The sequence below is a fragment of the Giraffa tippelskirchi genome, chromosome 1 (genome assembly GCF_054371585.1).
Source record: "Giraffa tippelskirchi isolate mGirTip1 chromosome 1, T2T-mGirTip1v1.2.pri, whole genome shotgun sequence".
In the NCBI taxonomy this organism is placed as follows: domain Eukaryota; kingdom Metazoa; phylum Chordata; class Mammalia; order Artiodactyla; family Giraffidae; genus Giraffa; species Giraffa tippelskirchi.
This window is the reverse complement of record NC_137275.1, coordinates 1,762,762-1,777,716: the sequence shown is the minus strand read 5'-3', so window position 1 is coordinate 1,777,716 and position 14,955 is coordinate 1,762,762. Positions and strand designations below refer to the sequence as shown.

The 14,955-nt window shown below is 51.5% G+C and overlaps 1 protein-coding gene across 18 annotated transcripts in view; it reads right to left on the bottom strand.

Moving 5' to 3' along the window:
- Positions 1-14,955, bottom strand: part of FAM193A (family with sequence similarity 193 member A) — a 150,187-nt gene that overhangs the window by 37,046 nt on the left and 98,186 nt on the right. For 12 of the 18 annotated variants that reach the window (XM_081579256.1, XM_081579236.1, XM_081579246.1 and 9 more), the window contains 5 exons: positions 5,492-5,569; positions 4,225-4,337; positions 3,911-4,153; positions 1,738-1,891; positions 1,443-1,622 (listed from right to left, as the gene is read on the bottom strand). In XM_081579256.1, coding sequence (XP_081435382.1) covers positions 1,443-1,622; positions 1,738-1,891; positions 3,911-4,153; positions 4,225-4,337; positions 5,492-5,569 — 768 coding nt within the window. The remainder of the gene's footprint in view (positions 1-1,442; positions 1,623-1,737; positions 1,892-3,910; positions 4,154-4,224; positions 4,338-5,491; positions 5,570-14,955) is intronic. The other 6 variants (XM_081579268.1, XM_081579263.1, XM_081579253.1 and 3 more) reach the window with 2 other exon arrangements.

Below are 14,955 nucleotides of genomic sequence, written 5' to 3'. Positions count from 1 at the left end.
GGCTGGGGGAGGAGTAGGGGCTGGGGGGGGGCAGGGGCTGGGGGGGACCAGGGGCTGGGGGTGAGTAGGGGCTGGGGGGGGCCAGGGGCTGGGGGGGACCAGGGGCTGGGGGTGAGTAGGGGCTGGGGGGGCCAGGGGCTGGGGGGGACCAGGGACTGGGGGGGAGTAGGGGCTGGGGGGGGCCAGGGGCTGGGGGGGACCAGGGGCTGGGGGGGAGTAGGGGCTGGGGGGGCCCAGGGGCTGGGGGGGACCAGGGGCTGGGGGGGGCCAGGGGCTGGGGGGTACCAGGGGCTGGGGGTGAGTAGGGGCTGGGGGGGGCCAGGGGCTGGGGGGGACCAGGGACTGGGGGGGAGTAGGGGCTGGGGGGGCCAGGGGCTGGGGGGGACCAGGGACTGGGGGGGAGTAGGGGCTGGGGGGGACCAGGGGCTGGGGGTGAGTAGGGGCTGGGGGGGGCCAGGGGCTGGGGGGTACCAGGGGCTGGGGGTGAGTAGGGGCTGGGGGGGGCCAGGGGCTGGGGGGGGACCAGGGGCTGGGGGGGAGTAGGGGCTGGGGGGGCCAGGGGCTGGGGGGAACCAGGGACTGGGGGTGAGTAGGGGCTGGGGGGGACCAGGAGCTGGGGGTGAGTAGGGGCTGGGGGGGACCAGGGGCTGGGGGGGACCAGGGGCTGGGGGTGAATAGGGGCTGGGGGGGACCAGGGACTGGGGGTGAGTAGGGGCTGGGGGGGACCAGGGGCTGGGGGGACCAGGGGGCTGGGGGGGACCAGGGGCTGGGGGGGACCAAGGGGCTGGGGGGGACCAAGGGGCTGGGGTGAGCAGGTCCTGGATCAGGCCGAGGGGAGGAAGTGGCGGCAGTCATCCCAGGGCACACCTTCCAGGGTCACCTCTCTGGCAGATCGCACCACCTATTACAATGGTTTAATCAGCCTTGGCCTTCACGTGCTCTTCCTTGAAGAACCGCTTGAGCATCTAGTATAAAACCAGAGTCTCTAAGAAAAAAAAGGCAGTCTGGCAAAATAGCCTCACCTTTTGTTAACAGAAGATTCCTACCAGAAAAAAAAGCTCCCTCACAAAACCAACATTTTTTTTTTAAATTCTAACATTCCACTCTTTTGTTTTATTTAAAAAAAACAAAAAACAACCAACAACGACCCTCTTTTGCTTCTAGACAAACAAAAAACCTCTATGACGCCTAAGTACCCACACTGGTGCAAAATCAAGAGGAGATCACAGGTTCCAGAGCAGATTCCGGAACAAGAAGAACGCGTCAAACGAGGGCGCAAGCCGCGCCTGCTTATCGGCGAGCGGCCTCGGCTCTCGCCAGGCTCATCTGCAAAAATTTTTCAAAGTAACGTAATTTTGTTTTCAGTAGCACTCATGTTTAGAGAAACCAGACACAGAAAAGACAGCCTTGGCACAACCAAGTTCAGGGAAATAAAACCATACCTGCTGAGCTGGGTAAGATGGGGGTGGACTGTCCACTTTACTTTCCTCTTTCCTGGGGCTCCCATTCCCTAGAGCTGTGTCCTCCTTCGGGGCTCCTGGGGGCTCCCCACTACTCTCGCCGTCTGCCTCCTCATCGTCAGCTTCTGAGGAACTGCTGCTGGTACTGCTTACCTGAGGGGACTGTAAAGACAGGCACTTGTAACCCACGCGTTTTAAACCAGAATGCTACGGGACACGCCACCGCGGACGCCGCCCTGGGTCACTCATCGTCACGAGGCAGAGGCTGGGCCCGTACCTCGTCCTTCAGGGCCAGGTTCTCCCCGCCGCCGTTCAGCCCTCCGTGGACGCCGTTCATGCTGGCCACCACCTCGGCGTCCTCGTAGTTACTCAGGGGGTAAATGTCGGCAAACTTGGCCGAGAGCGGGGCGACGTCCTCATCATCACTGCAACTGAGGCGGGCAGGGCTGTCACCGCCGGGCGGCTCCGCGGAGGGCGGCGCACCCGCCCGGGGGCCCCGCGTCCACAAGAGCGCAACCCCGCACGCCATGCACGCGCCTCAGCGTCTCCCAGGGCCTGGACCCAGAGGACCACGAGAACGGAAAACAGAACTCCAAACGGAGAAGCACTAAGGAGACCACAGAATTTCAAAAGATCAGCTTGAAGCGCCCTGGTGCACACCTGTTCTCTCTGTCATTTCCAAGCAGACGCTATTTTTTTATGATAATTCAAGGGGTACAGGAACCAACCTTAGGTCTTCAGCATTTGTTTTTATAACCACCAAAATTTCAGAGATAGCCAGGTGAACAAAACTTTAAAGGCACTTATGTGACAAAACACTGATTTTTCACCACAAGACCAGCTGTACTCAAGTCCATTCAAAATCACAGTTACCAGCTTTAGCAAGACATCCAAGTGATAGGCAAATGGAATATCTACAAAAAAAAAGTAACATGACTTCAAGGCAGTGAAGACTACTTCAAACGTAAGGGTTTCTGGTGCCTGAGAAGAGCTGACACGGAGTTCCCAGCTCAGCATGCATGGCTCAAGGCACGAGAATATACGATGCCCCCTGGATCTACACAGCCAGGCCTCCGCGCCCACCGCGAGCCTCGACCTTTCGGAAGGAGAAATCCTAAGAGCTGGAGCCCTTTGGGCTTCAAGGCAGAGGATCTAGAACAGCCAGACTCAGCTTCATCCCACTTTTGCGAGAACCGACTCCAAGGACTACTGTGCGCAGTCACCTGGAGCTGCCGCAGCAAGCAGGGGCAGGGCCAGCTGCCAGGAATGCCCAGCTCCGGGGCCCCCACACCTGCGGACAGGGCGCTGCCCTGGGCGGTACCTACACCGCCCTGGTGCTGTCGCTGCCACATCCCGGGGGAGCCGAATAAAGTAACAAACCCATGCGCTTCCTGCGGCGAGGTGACTCCAGACTCAGGAGTCCAGGCAGCCCCGCAGCACCGCCACGAAAACGCTGTGCTTCCGTCTCAGCACTCGGAAGCGGCACCAAGGACAGGACAAGCGTGGCCAGGAGCCACGGGAGGTGCTCAGAGTGCATGTCTGCTGGGAAGACATGGACCCCACGGGTGGGCGGCCAGGTGCCTGGGGCACCGTGGGCGGGCCTGGTTCCGCCCCGCCTGGTCTCAGCCACTAGACCCAGGAGCAGGCGGCGCTCTGCCAGCCTGAGTCCTGCCCTGACTACCGGCGCCTGGCCGCGGCCGCTCCCGTCCTGAACCGGCTCATGCCTGGCTGTGACCGCCCTCCACCCTCCACAGGCTCTGAGGGAGCACAGAGCTCAGTGAAAGGCACCGCGGAGCTCAGCGTCTGAGACCAAACCCACGCTTGAGAACCGAGAGATCCGAAGGGGGGCCTCAGAGTCACAGCTTGAAACCCAGGTCGGGAGGCGAGAATCCTGAGGAACACGGGCAGCAGGTTGGGGCGACCGTCCCTCCCCGGGGCTCCTGACCCCCACGGGTGCCATGACACGCAGAAGATATGTTTTATCTTTTAAACAAACACACACCAGGGGAAGAGCCCATCCAGGACTCAGATGGGGCCTGCTTCCCACCCTGTGAACTGGTGCTCGCACAAAACATCTTATGGTTGATGTGGGAACACGGACAGAATCTTTTAGTCACTTGCTAAAGTGCCCATCTCAGTTCTCAGCAAGACACGGAGCGAGTGTGGATGCCGGCTGAGGGTGAGGCGGACGGCTGCGGGCCCGGCCAGCACGGGAGGCGCGCTCTGCAGACCACTGCACGCCTGCCTCGCCGCACCCGGCAGCTCACGGAGCAGCGTCCAGGCTCGGGCTTATCGCATCCACGCTGTAAAAGCCATTTTAAAAAATGAAGGGTCCTTTTTCTTGAAAGGCACCCTTAACGCTGCCCATACTTCTACAGACATTACTGTGTCTATATCTTGGAATCGGATGAGTTACGTTTCTGAAACCTCATTACAAAGTCACGACTTACAACGTCGGTGCAGAGCCATTGTCTGTGAGGATGAGTCTGGGATGCTGCTGAACCGTGATGGGAGAGCTGGACGCTGACCCTGAGCTGGCTGACGACACGCCAGGTGGGCGCATCTCAGACAGACAGTCGGGAGCCGAGTCCACAGGGAAGGGCAGCTGGTGAAGGTGGACGTCGCCCGTGCCCGGGGGGTCCATGATACCGCAGGTGAGGATGTGGGAGAGGCTGCAGTCGTCGCAAGCGCACCTGAGGGGGGTCAGGGAGAGTCAGCCCAGGGCCGCGGGGCGAGCAGGCCGTGCCCAGGGGCGCGCGCTCACCTCCTGCGGTAGCTGCAGTTGGGGCAGTCGGGCACGCTCAGCCGTGACGACAGCGCATGCCGCATGGTGTCCGTGAAGCTGTTCTCGCCAGCCACGGCTTTCTTTTTTGTGAACTGGAGAAAATCACGAGACAACAGGTTAATTTGCAAGACCTGCCCCATGACACGGCTGTATTTTTCAGTAATTCTGGTGCTGTGCATGTCCCACTCAGAGACCCGCTGCCCGCAGCTTCCTCAGGTGGGCCAGGGCCAGGCAGGGGGGCAGACGTGCGGTGCACACGGCGTGGCGGGGAGAGGAGGCCCGGACAGAGGTCAGGGGGGAGCCCACCAGGCTCCTAGGCACACACTCCGTGATGCCCTCACGGGAGACGCCCAGCCCTGGCCCTGGCTCTCCCATGGGCGGGGACTCGCTGGGAACCAGGGAACAGAGATAATCACTGCCCCCCAGGAGCTTAGATTTTGGACGAACAGACAGGTGAAAAAACCACACTTTAGAGGAACCCATGAGGTACGAGAGCCCAGCAGACCTGCTGGAGAGGCGGGGAGCAGGGCCGCTGCGGAGCGCGCCAGCCGCGCCTGGAGAAGCGGTGGTCCCGGGGGCCCCCACTGGGGCAGGCACGCCTCTGCATCTCAGAAGAGGGGCCTGCGGACCAGCTCAGGCACAGCGATGGGCGGTGGCCGCCACACAGAGGTCACACGGTGACTGCACGGAGCGCAGGTGCCCTGTCTACCTGTGCTGCCCAGAGGGGACCACGGGGTGGAAGGGTAGCGGAGGCCGATGGTCTAACTGGGAGAGCGGCCAGGAGACACCAGCGCAGGCACCGGAGCAAGCAGGCAAGTCTCCTGGTGAGACAACGCCCAGAGACCTGCACGCCGGGCCCTGAGTGCCGCCCAGGCGGCGGGCGGGGCAGGGAGAGCCTGCTGCAGGAAGGGGTGAGCCAGGCGGGCAGCAGCCGCCAGACAGCACAGCCCCGGCACAGGAGGAATGGCCCTGGCCCAGCCCTGGGGCCGCATGGCGTCGCCCCTGGAAGGGAACCCGGAGACGCAACACCCACTCGGGAGGAGCCCGTGGGGAGGCGGGGAGGCTGTGGGCCGGGAGAGCCACTCCATAAATGCGGGTGTCCCTGGAGGAGTACAGAAGACAAGGAGGCGGAAAGGAAACTGGTCTGCACACAGGGTGCCAAGCAAGACGTGCGACATGGGCCCCAGAGCCCTGCGCTCCGCGGCGAGCAGCTTCGCTCTGACAGCGCCCTCCCACCCACACTCACCTGCTCCTCCACGAATCGCCTCTGCTTAAAGAGCTCCCAGTCCTCCGTCAGCATGCGCTGCTTGCTCTTCATTGTCATCTACGTACAATGCAGGGGGGATGCAAAACCAGCAAGTCTTAGTACCAGCAAGAGCTACCAGGACACTTCTGAGGGGAGACTTTTTAAATGATGCAAGAGACCGCGTGTGGAGACAGAAGCTCCAACTACAGAAAGGTCACCTGACACCCCACCTCAGCAGCTCACTGACTCACTCAAAATCATCACAGCTTTCATGCACGAAAAACACAGAGACGAATTCACACTAAAAAGAGGAATTAAGATACCAGAGACGGACCCGCCAACACGGGGAGGGGACAGTCCCCGCTCACTGAGCGCCAGGGTGGCTGCCGCGGCCGCTGTCTGGCCACGAGCCTCGGCCCGAGACGGGCACGTTCTGGAGCCGGACGACGGTGACCGTCACAGCAGTGAGCACGGCTGCACTGCAGACTCGGAAACGGTGAAGGCAGTCAGGTCTGAGAAGGCGGACTTGACCACAACAAGTAAGAAACTGAGGGGACAGGAATTAGGAACGGGCTCAGGGCGCTGACTTGTGTGAGGGAGAAGACTGTGAAATGACTACATGGTAATTATATGGATGTATTCTCACAAATTATTACAAACTGAAGCACCACCACTGAAAGGACGAAAGGGGATACAGATCTTCCAAATGATTACCCACCGGGCGGGGGCATGTCCTACAAGGAAGGCAGCGCCACCCACAGGGGCTCCCCTCCAGCCAACACAGGGCAGCTGGCCGACTGCCTAGGAGACAGCCGATCACATCTTCAAGTCAGACAAAAACGACCGATACACCCTCCAAATGAAACAAGACTAACTTAATACAAAACTTCAACTAGTAAGGAAGTAAAGGTAAAAGCTGAAATTACTGGAAAAACCCAGAAGTAAATGTGATCAGTAAACCAAAAAGTTGGTTCTCTGAACTTCCTGCCAGGCTGAACAAGGGAAGAAATGAACCACAAAAACGGTGGGAGTGAGAAAGGACATGGACACACACGAAGGAGGTTTTCTACAACAGGAGAAAATGCGAGCAGATTGCGCCTCTTTAATTAAAGAAGAGCTGCAAACAGGTGGCTCACCACTATTTCGCTGGCCCTGCCCAGTCTGCTTCAGAAGCTGACTCAACACGATGAAGCGTCTGACACTCCAAACAATACAGACTTCCGGCAGCTGGGGTGGGGGGTGGGGGGTGCAGGGCATGGGTACAGCGGGGGGAGTGCAGGGCACAGCATGGGGGGAGGCATGGGCACAGCTGGGGGGGAGGCGTGGGCACAGCTGTGATGGGGAGGCGTGGGCACAGCTGGGGGGAGGTGTGGGCACAGCTGTGGAGGGGAGGCGTGGGCACAGCTGGGGGGGAGGTGTGGGCACAGCTGTGGAGGGGAGGCGTGGGCACAGCTGGGGGGGAGGTGTGGGCACAGCTGGGGGGGAGGCGTGGGCACAGCTGGGGGGTGTAGGGCATGGGCAAAGCTGGGGCGCTGGGAGCACTGCCCTGCTGCCGGCCTGGCCTCCTAAGTGCTCCCTCTGCGGCCTGAAACCAGAGGGAGGGAAATGAACTGTCCTGCAGCTGTCAAGTCCCCCACTGTTGTCAACCGCGCTGTGAGCACAAGCTTATACCCACCCCTTTATCTGAATGATGTGGACAGTTTCCTAGGAAAATATCAATTTGTAAAACTCACTTAAGAAGCAGAAATCCCCAAACAGGTTCATACACACAGTGTTTATTGAAAAGGCAGTAAAAAATAATTGAGTCCTTGTTCCTCCCCCTGCAACAACGAACCAGGCCCCAAAGCTTTAAGGTAGGATCTATCAGTCTATCCTTTTCATTCACACAACAGGGAAGTTGAACTATTCCTGAAAACTGGGGGGAAGGAAAGTTTCTCCATTCATCCTATGAGATCAGCATAACCTTTATACAGAACAAACAGGACCCCAAAGATGAAAACTCAGTAACACCTCAGAAAGCAGATATAGTAACAAAGATCCTAAACAAAATGCCTAATAATGGATTAAACCGTAATATATAATCTAGTAGAGTTTAATTCCAGGAATGCCAGAATATCTCAAAATTAGGAAGTCTAATGTAATTCAACACTAGAACTGGACATGGAACAGCTGAATGGTTCACAACTGGGAAAGGAGTATGTCAAGGCTGTATATAGTCACCCTGCTTATTTAACTTACATGTAGAGTACATCATGAGAAATGCTGGGCTGGATGAAGCACAAGCTGGAATCAAGATTGCTGGGAGAAACATCAATAACCTCAGATATGCAGATGACATCACTTTAATGGCAGAAAGCGAAGAGGAACTAAAGAACCTCTTGATGAAGGTGAAAGAGGAGAGTGAAAACGCTGGCTTAGAACTCAGCATTCAAAAAACAAAGATCATGGCATCTGGTTCCATCACTTCATAGCAAATAAATGGGGTAAAAGTGGAAACAGTGACAGATTTCATTTTTGGAGGGGCTCCAAAATCACTGTGGACAGTGACTGGAGCCATGAGATTAAAAGACACTTGCTCCTTGGAAGAAAAGCTATGACCAACCAAGACAGCATATTAAAAAGCGGAGATATTACTTTGCCAACAAAGGTCTGTCTAGTCACAGCGATGGTTGTTCCAGGAGTCATGTCTGGATGTGAGAGTTGGACCATAAGGAAGGTTGAGCACCAAAGAATTGACGCTTTTGAACTGTGGTGTTGGAGAAGACTCTTGAGAGTCCCTTGGACTGCAAGGAGATCCAACCAGTTCATCCTAAAGGAGATCAGTCCTGAATATTCATTGGAAGAACTGATGCTGAAGCTGAAATTCCAATACTTTGGCCACTTGATGCAAAGAACTGACTCACTGGAAAAGACCCTGATGCTGGGAAAGACTGAAGGCAAGAGAAGAGGGTGGCAGAGGATAAGATGGTTGGATGGCATCACCAACTCAATGGACATGAGTTTGAGTAAACTCTAGGAGTTGGTGGACAGGGAGGCCTGGCGTGCTGCAGTCCATGGGGTTGCAAAGAGTTGGACATGACTGAGTAACTGAACTGACTAAATGTAATTCATACAAAAATACACAAGAAAAGAAAAAAATATAGAAATTTAATGTCTATTCCTGTTTTTTTTTTTTTAACAAAAATAATAACCTTGATAAGACAGAGAAAAGGACTTTTTAGTTTGCAAAAAATTTGTGTGGCAGGCACTAGACTTAATGTGAAACCTCTAAAGCCAGGAATTGAACAAGGAAGCTGTGTTAGGAATACTCTCTTCACCAGGCTCTGAAGGTTCTAGCTGAAGGGAAAAACAAACAAACAAAACACAAAAGTTCAAAGGCTAAAGAGGGAAAGACAAAGCTATTATTTACAGGTGATATCGTGGTCTCCTGGAAAACTCTAAGCAATCACTTCCAAACCTATTTGAGAGATGATAATATGGTGAGATGACTGAACACAAAGTTAAAACTCACCTTTCCTATAAATACCAGCAATAACTCTTCAGAAAATTTATTCCACCATTTAAGATGTTACTCATAATTGTACCTAAAACTATAAAACACCTACATATAAGTTCAGTAAGAAATGTACAAACTATAAAACCATAATATAAAATATAATAGACAACCTAAAAAAGAGATACATTTTTGCATGCAAGATTCAATATTGCTGCTAATTCTCCCTTTATGTAACACAGGTTTGCAGTTTTTATGAAAAACATTTTTCTTTCATGTTGCTATCACTATTCCAAATTTTAAAAATGACTTAAAATGAGCTAAATATTAGAAAAAGTAATAATTTCTTTATCTTCTTACACAGCTCAGAACAGAGCTGTTTGATAAGAAACATCAACAAAACCTCCTCTTTGACCCTCTCTTCAGAGCCTCTGGTGTTAATTTTGTGGAACATTTCAGCACCTGTGGGCTTCCCTGGTGGTGCAAGTGATAAAAGAATCTGCCTGCAGTGCAGGAGACCTGGGTTTGATCCCTGGGTTGGGAAGATCCCCTGGAGGAGGGCATGGCAACCCACTCCAGTATTCTTGCCTGGAAAAAAAACTGTCCCACGGACAGAGGAGCCTGGGGGCTACAGTTCACGGCGTCACAGAGGGTCAAACAGGACTGAGACCAAGCACAGCACAGACTTACACATGTTCAAACAACAGATAAAGGGTAATATTTTCAAACCCAAAAACAACAGATTTCAAAGCTGTCAACTGTCTTCTCACGCCTATATTTCTTCATACATACTAATTATTCTACAGGTGTTCAACATTTTGAAATCCTGAATTACTGTATAATTTCTAAAAGGCTACTTGATTAGATGAGACCGATACCCATTCCAAAGATTCCAGAATGAGTGGCACCCTCTGATGCAACTAAAACTGCTCAATTTCCCTCATTTGTATTAACAACATCACAGTTTCTTGATAGGTAAATGAAAACAAGCATTTATCTGTTGGTTGCTTTAGTGAACAGCATGGTTTCCCATTGTAGAAAGACAGAAAGCCGTTTTCCCCTTGTGCTAATAAAACACTCATGACATAAAATATGAGTTTTAGGATGGACTTTTCTAGATTTGCAAAAGGCATCATTGGGATTTTGATGGAGATCACACTGAATCCACACAACACTGCAGGTAACACTGACATTTCGACAATATTTAGTCCAATCCAAGAACACAGGATGTGTTTCCATTTATTTGTGTTTTATTTTCTTTCAAGAATGTTTTGTAGACCTTGCTGTACAACTCTTCTATCTCTCTGAGTAAATTAATTCCTAAGTATTTTACTCTTTTCAATACTATTATAAATCAAACTGTTCTCATAATTTCCTTTTCAGATTATTCATTGTTTGTATATATGCTGCTAAGTCGCTTCAGTCGTGTCCGACTCTGTGCGACCCCATAGACGGCAGCCCACCAGGCTCCGCCGTCCCTGGGATTCTCCAGGCAAGAACACTGGAGTGGGTTGCCATTTCCTTCTCCAGTGCATGAAAGGGAAAAGTGAAAGTGAAGTCGCTCAGTCGTGTCCGACTCTTATCGACCCCATGGACTGCAGCCCACCAGGCTCCTCGTCCATGGGATTTTCCAGGCAAGAGTAAATGCAACTAATTTTTGTGTGTAGACTCTGTATCCTGCTACTCTGAATTCATTTATAGTTTTTTTAATTTTATTTCTAAGTTATGTTTTTTTCTTCAGTCATTAGGATTTTCTACATGTAAGATCACATTTGTAGAGATCATTTTACTTTTCCTTTCCAGTTTAAATGCCTTTCATTTCTTCTGCCTAACTGCTGTGTCTAGACTTTCTAGTACTATGTTGAACAGAAGTGGTGAAAGCAGGCATCCTTGCCTTGTTCCTGGCGTTGGAAGAAAAGCTTTCAGTCTCCCATTGGATGGTGTTGAAAGGACTGCTGTTTGCCGATGTTGTTCATTTGTTTAATGCGGCTTTTACTATGCGGGGGTTGTTTCCTTTCATTCCCATTTTCTTGATTGTTTTTAATCATGGAAGGTGTTGAATTTTGTCAATTGCTATTTCTGAATAAACTGAGATGATTGTGCTGTTTTTCCTTGTTGTTGATAAAGTATGTTAATCGATTTTCATATAGTGAATCATTTTTACATTCTAGGAATAAATCCTACTTGGTCACAGTACATAGACCTTTCAGTTCAGTTCAGTAGCTCATTCGTGTCTGACTCTTTGCGACCCCATGGACTGCAGCACGTCAAGTCTCCCAGTCCATCACCAACTCCCAGAGTTTACTCAAACCCATGTCCATTGAGTCGGTGATCCCATCCAACCATCTCATCCTCTGTTGTCCCCTTCTCCTCCTGCCTTCAATCTTTCCCAGCATCAGGGTCTTTTCTAGTGAGCTGGTTCTTCGCGTCAGGTGGCCAAAGTACTGGAACTTCAGCTTCAGCCTCAGTCCTTCCAATGACTGTTCAGGACTGATCTCCTTTAGGATGGACTGGTTGGATCTCCTTGCTGTCCAAGGGACTCTCAAGAGTCTTCTCCAACACCACAGTTCAAAAGCATCAGTTCTTCGGCGCTCAGCTTTCTTTATAGTCCAACTCTCACATCCATACATGACCACTGGAAAAACCACAGCCTTGACTAGACCTTTGTTGGCAAAGTAATGTCTCTGCTTTTTAACATGCTGTCTAGATTGGTCATAACTTTCCTTCCAGGGAGTAAGCATCTTTTAATTTCATGCCTGCAGTCACCATCTGCCATGATTTTGGAGCCCCCAAAAATAAAGTCAGTCAATGTTTCCACTGTTTCCCATGAAGTGATGGGACCAGATGCCATGATCTTAGCTTTCCGAATGTTGAGCTTTAAGCCAACTTTTTACTCTCCTCTTTCACTTTCATCAAGAAGCTTTTTAGTTCTTCTTCACTTTCTGCCATAAGAGTGGTGTCATCTGCATATCTGAGGTTACTGGTATTTTTCCTGGCAATCCTGATTCCAGCTTGTGCTTCCTCCAGCCCAGCATTTCTCATGATGTACTCTGTATCTAAGTTAAATAAGCAGGGTGACAATATACAGCCTTGACGTACTCCTTTTCCTATTTGGAACTAGTCTGTTGTTCCATGTCCAGTTCTAACTGTTGCTTCCTGACCTGCATACAGGTTTCTCAAGAGGCAGGTCAGGTGGTCTGGTATTCCCATCTCTTTCAGAATTTTCCACAGTTTATTGTGATCCACACAGTCAAAGGCTTTGGCATAATCAATAAAGCAGAAATAGATGGTTTTCTGCAACTCTCTTGCTTTTTCGATGATCCAGCGGATGTTAGCAATTTGATCTCTGGTTCCTCTGCCTTTTCTAAAACCAGCTTGAACATCTGGAGTTCAAAGTTCATGGTATTGCTGAAGCCTGGCTTGGAGAATTTTGAATATTACTTTGCTAGCGTGTGAGATGAGTGCAATTGTGTGGTAGTTTGAGCAATCTTTGGCATTGCCTTTCTTTGAGATTGGAATGAAAACTGACCTTTTCCAGTCCTGTGGCCACTGCTGAGTTTTCCAAATTTGCTGGCATACTGAGTGCAACACTTTCACAGCATCATCATCTAGGATTTGAAACAGCTCAACTGAAATTCCATCACCTCCACTAGCTTTGTTTGTAATGATATTTCCTAAGGCCCTCTTGACTTCGCATTCCAGAATGTCTGGCTCTAGGTGAGTGATCACACCATCGTGATTATCTGGGCTGTGAGGATCTCTTTTGTACAGTTTTCCTGTGTATTCTTGCCACTTCTTCTTATTATCTTCTGCTTCTGTTAGGTCCATACCATTTCTGTCCTTTATTGTGCCCATCTTTGCATGAAATGTTTCCTTGGTATCTCTAATTTTCTTGAAGAGATTTCTAGTCTTTCCCATTCTATTGTTTTCCTCTATCTCTTTGCACTGATCACTGAGGAAGGCTTTCTTATCTCTCCTTGCTATTCTTTGGAACTCTGCATTCAAATGGGGATATCTTTCCTTTTCTCCTTTGCTTTTCCCTTCCCGTCTTTTTACAGCTATTTGTAAGGCCTCCTCAGTCATTTTGCTCATAGCAAACACCCTCTTCCAAGAACACAAGAGAAGACTCTACACATGGACATCACCAGATGGTCAACACCGAAATCAGACTGATTATATTCTTTGCAGCCATAGATGGAGAAGCTCTATACAGACAGCAAAAACAAGACCAGGAGCTGACTGTGGCTCAGATCATGAACTCCTTATTGCCAAATTCAGACTTAAATTGAAGAAAGTAGGGAAAACCACTAGACCATTCAGGTATGGCCTAAATCAAATCCCTTATGATTATACAGTGGAAGTGAGAAATAGATTTAAGGGACTAGATCTGATAGACAGAGTGCCTGATCAACTATGGACGGAGGTTCGTGACAGTGTACAGGAGACGGGGATCAAGACCATCCTCAAGAAAAAGAAATGCAAAAAAGCAAAATGGCTGTCCAAGGAGGCTTTACTAATAGCTGTGAAAAGAAGAGAAGCAAAAAGCAAAGGAGAAAAGGAAAGATACCCATACAGACCTTTAAATATGCAGAATTCTGCTTGTGCGTATCCTGTTAAGGATTTCTGCATCGATACTCATTGCAGAACTATAGTTTTGGTCTGCAGTTTTCTTTTAGTGTCTTTGGCTTTGGTATCAGACTTATGCTGGCCTCAGAATGAGTTAGGAAGTGTTTCCTCCCTTTTAGTTTTCTGGAAAACTCTGAGAAGGATGGGTATTAATTCTTAAATGTTTGCTAGAATTCACCTGTGAAGCCACTGGGTCCCGAAATTTTCTTTGTTGGGAGATTTTCGATTACTGACCCAATCTCCTTACTAGTTACAGGTTTACTGAGATTCTCCACTTTTTCATGATTTAGGTCTCAGCTGGTCCCATGTTTTTGGAGTTTGTCCATTTCACCCAGGTTACGCACCCTGTTGGCTCACAGGGGTCCTCAGGCTGCACTGCCATCTCTTGCTGGGGTCCGGCCTGGTCGGAGCTGTCCTGAGGACCCTGCAGCCCTCACATCCAGACTCCAGGAGTCTGACCACGACCGTCCTCAGCACAGGCTTCCCAGTGACAGCCTGTGGACTTCTGCTGCCAGTCTTCCGGCACCTGAGCAGCCCTCCAGCGGATTCGCCAGGAAGCAGCATCTCTGCCCGCAGGTCTGTTGTGCCTGCAGACACTCACAGGCCCATAGACCGAACCGGAGGCAGAGCCGCCAACATCGGCACCCAGGACCCCCGCGCACTCTGCTGGGCGCCGTCGGGGCAGACTGTGTACCGCTGTCCTCGCAGCAGCCTGTCGTCCACATGGACCCAGAAGGTACTCAGGGAACACACCACGGGGCTTGTGGGGTTCCTGGGGTTCCAGAGTGTCCAAACAGAGCCTCCCTTCTCTTCCAGCCCAGGAATGCTGCCACAGACAAACCGATGGCAGTGTAAGCAGCAACCCTTAGTGAGGACAGTCACCCTCAGTCCACTGGAGAGGGGTACGTTCTTCAGCCCAACGTCAGGGTGGGGGCTCCATGACCTAATGCAACACAACCTTCCCGCAAGCCGCGCTGGCAGCACAGACACTTAGCAGGCAGCCTGACCTCGTGGGTTCCTACAAAGCAGCCAGGGCCAGCTCTGCTTTCCTCATACCTCTCTCCCTGAGAGGGTTTCACACATCCCTCACTCTTTCTATTTCCCTATCTACTGGCTGCACTGGGCCTTCATCTCTGTGAGCTTTTCTCCAGCTGTGGCGAGCGCGGGCTACTCGCTAGTTCTCACTGTGGTGGCGGCTCTCGTGGCGGAGCACGGGCTCTAGGTCTCCCGGGCTTCAGGAGCTGTGGCCCCCGGGCTCCAGAGCGCAGGCTCAGGAGCCGTGCACATGGGGTTAGCTGTTCTGCGGCACGTGGGATCTCCCGGATCGGGGATGGAAGCCGTGTCT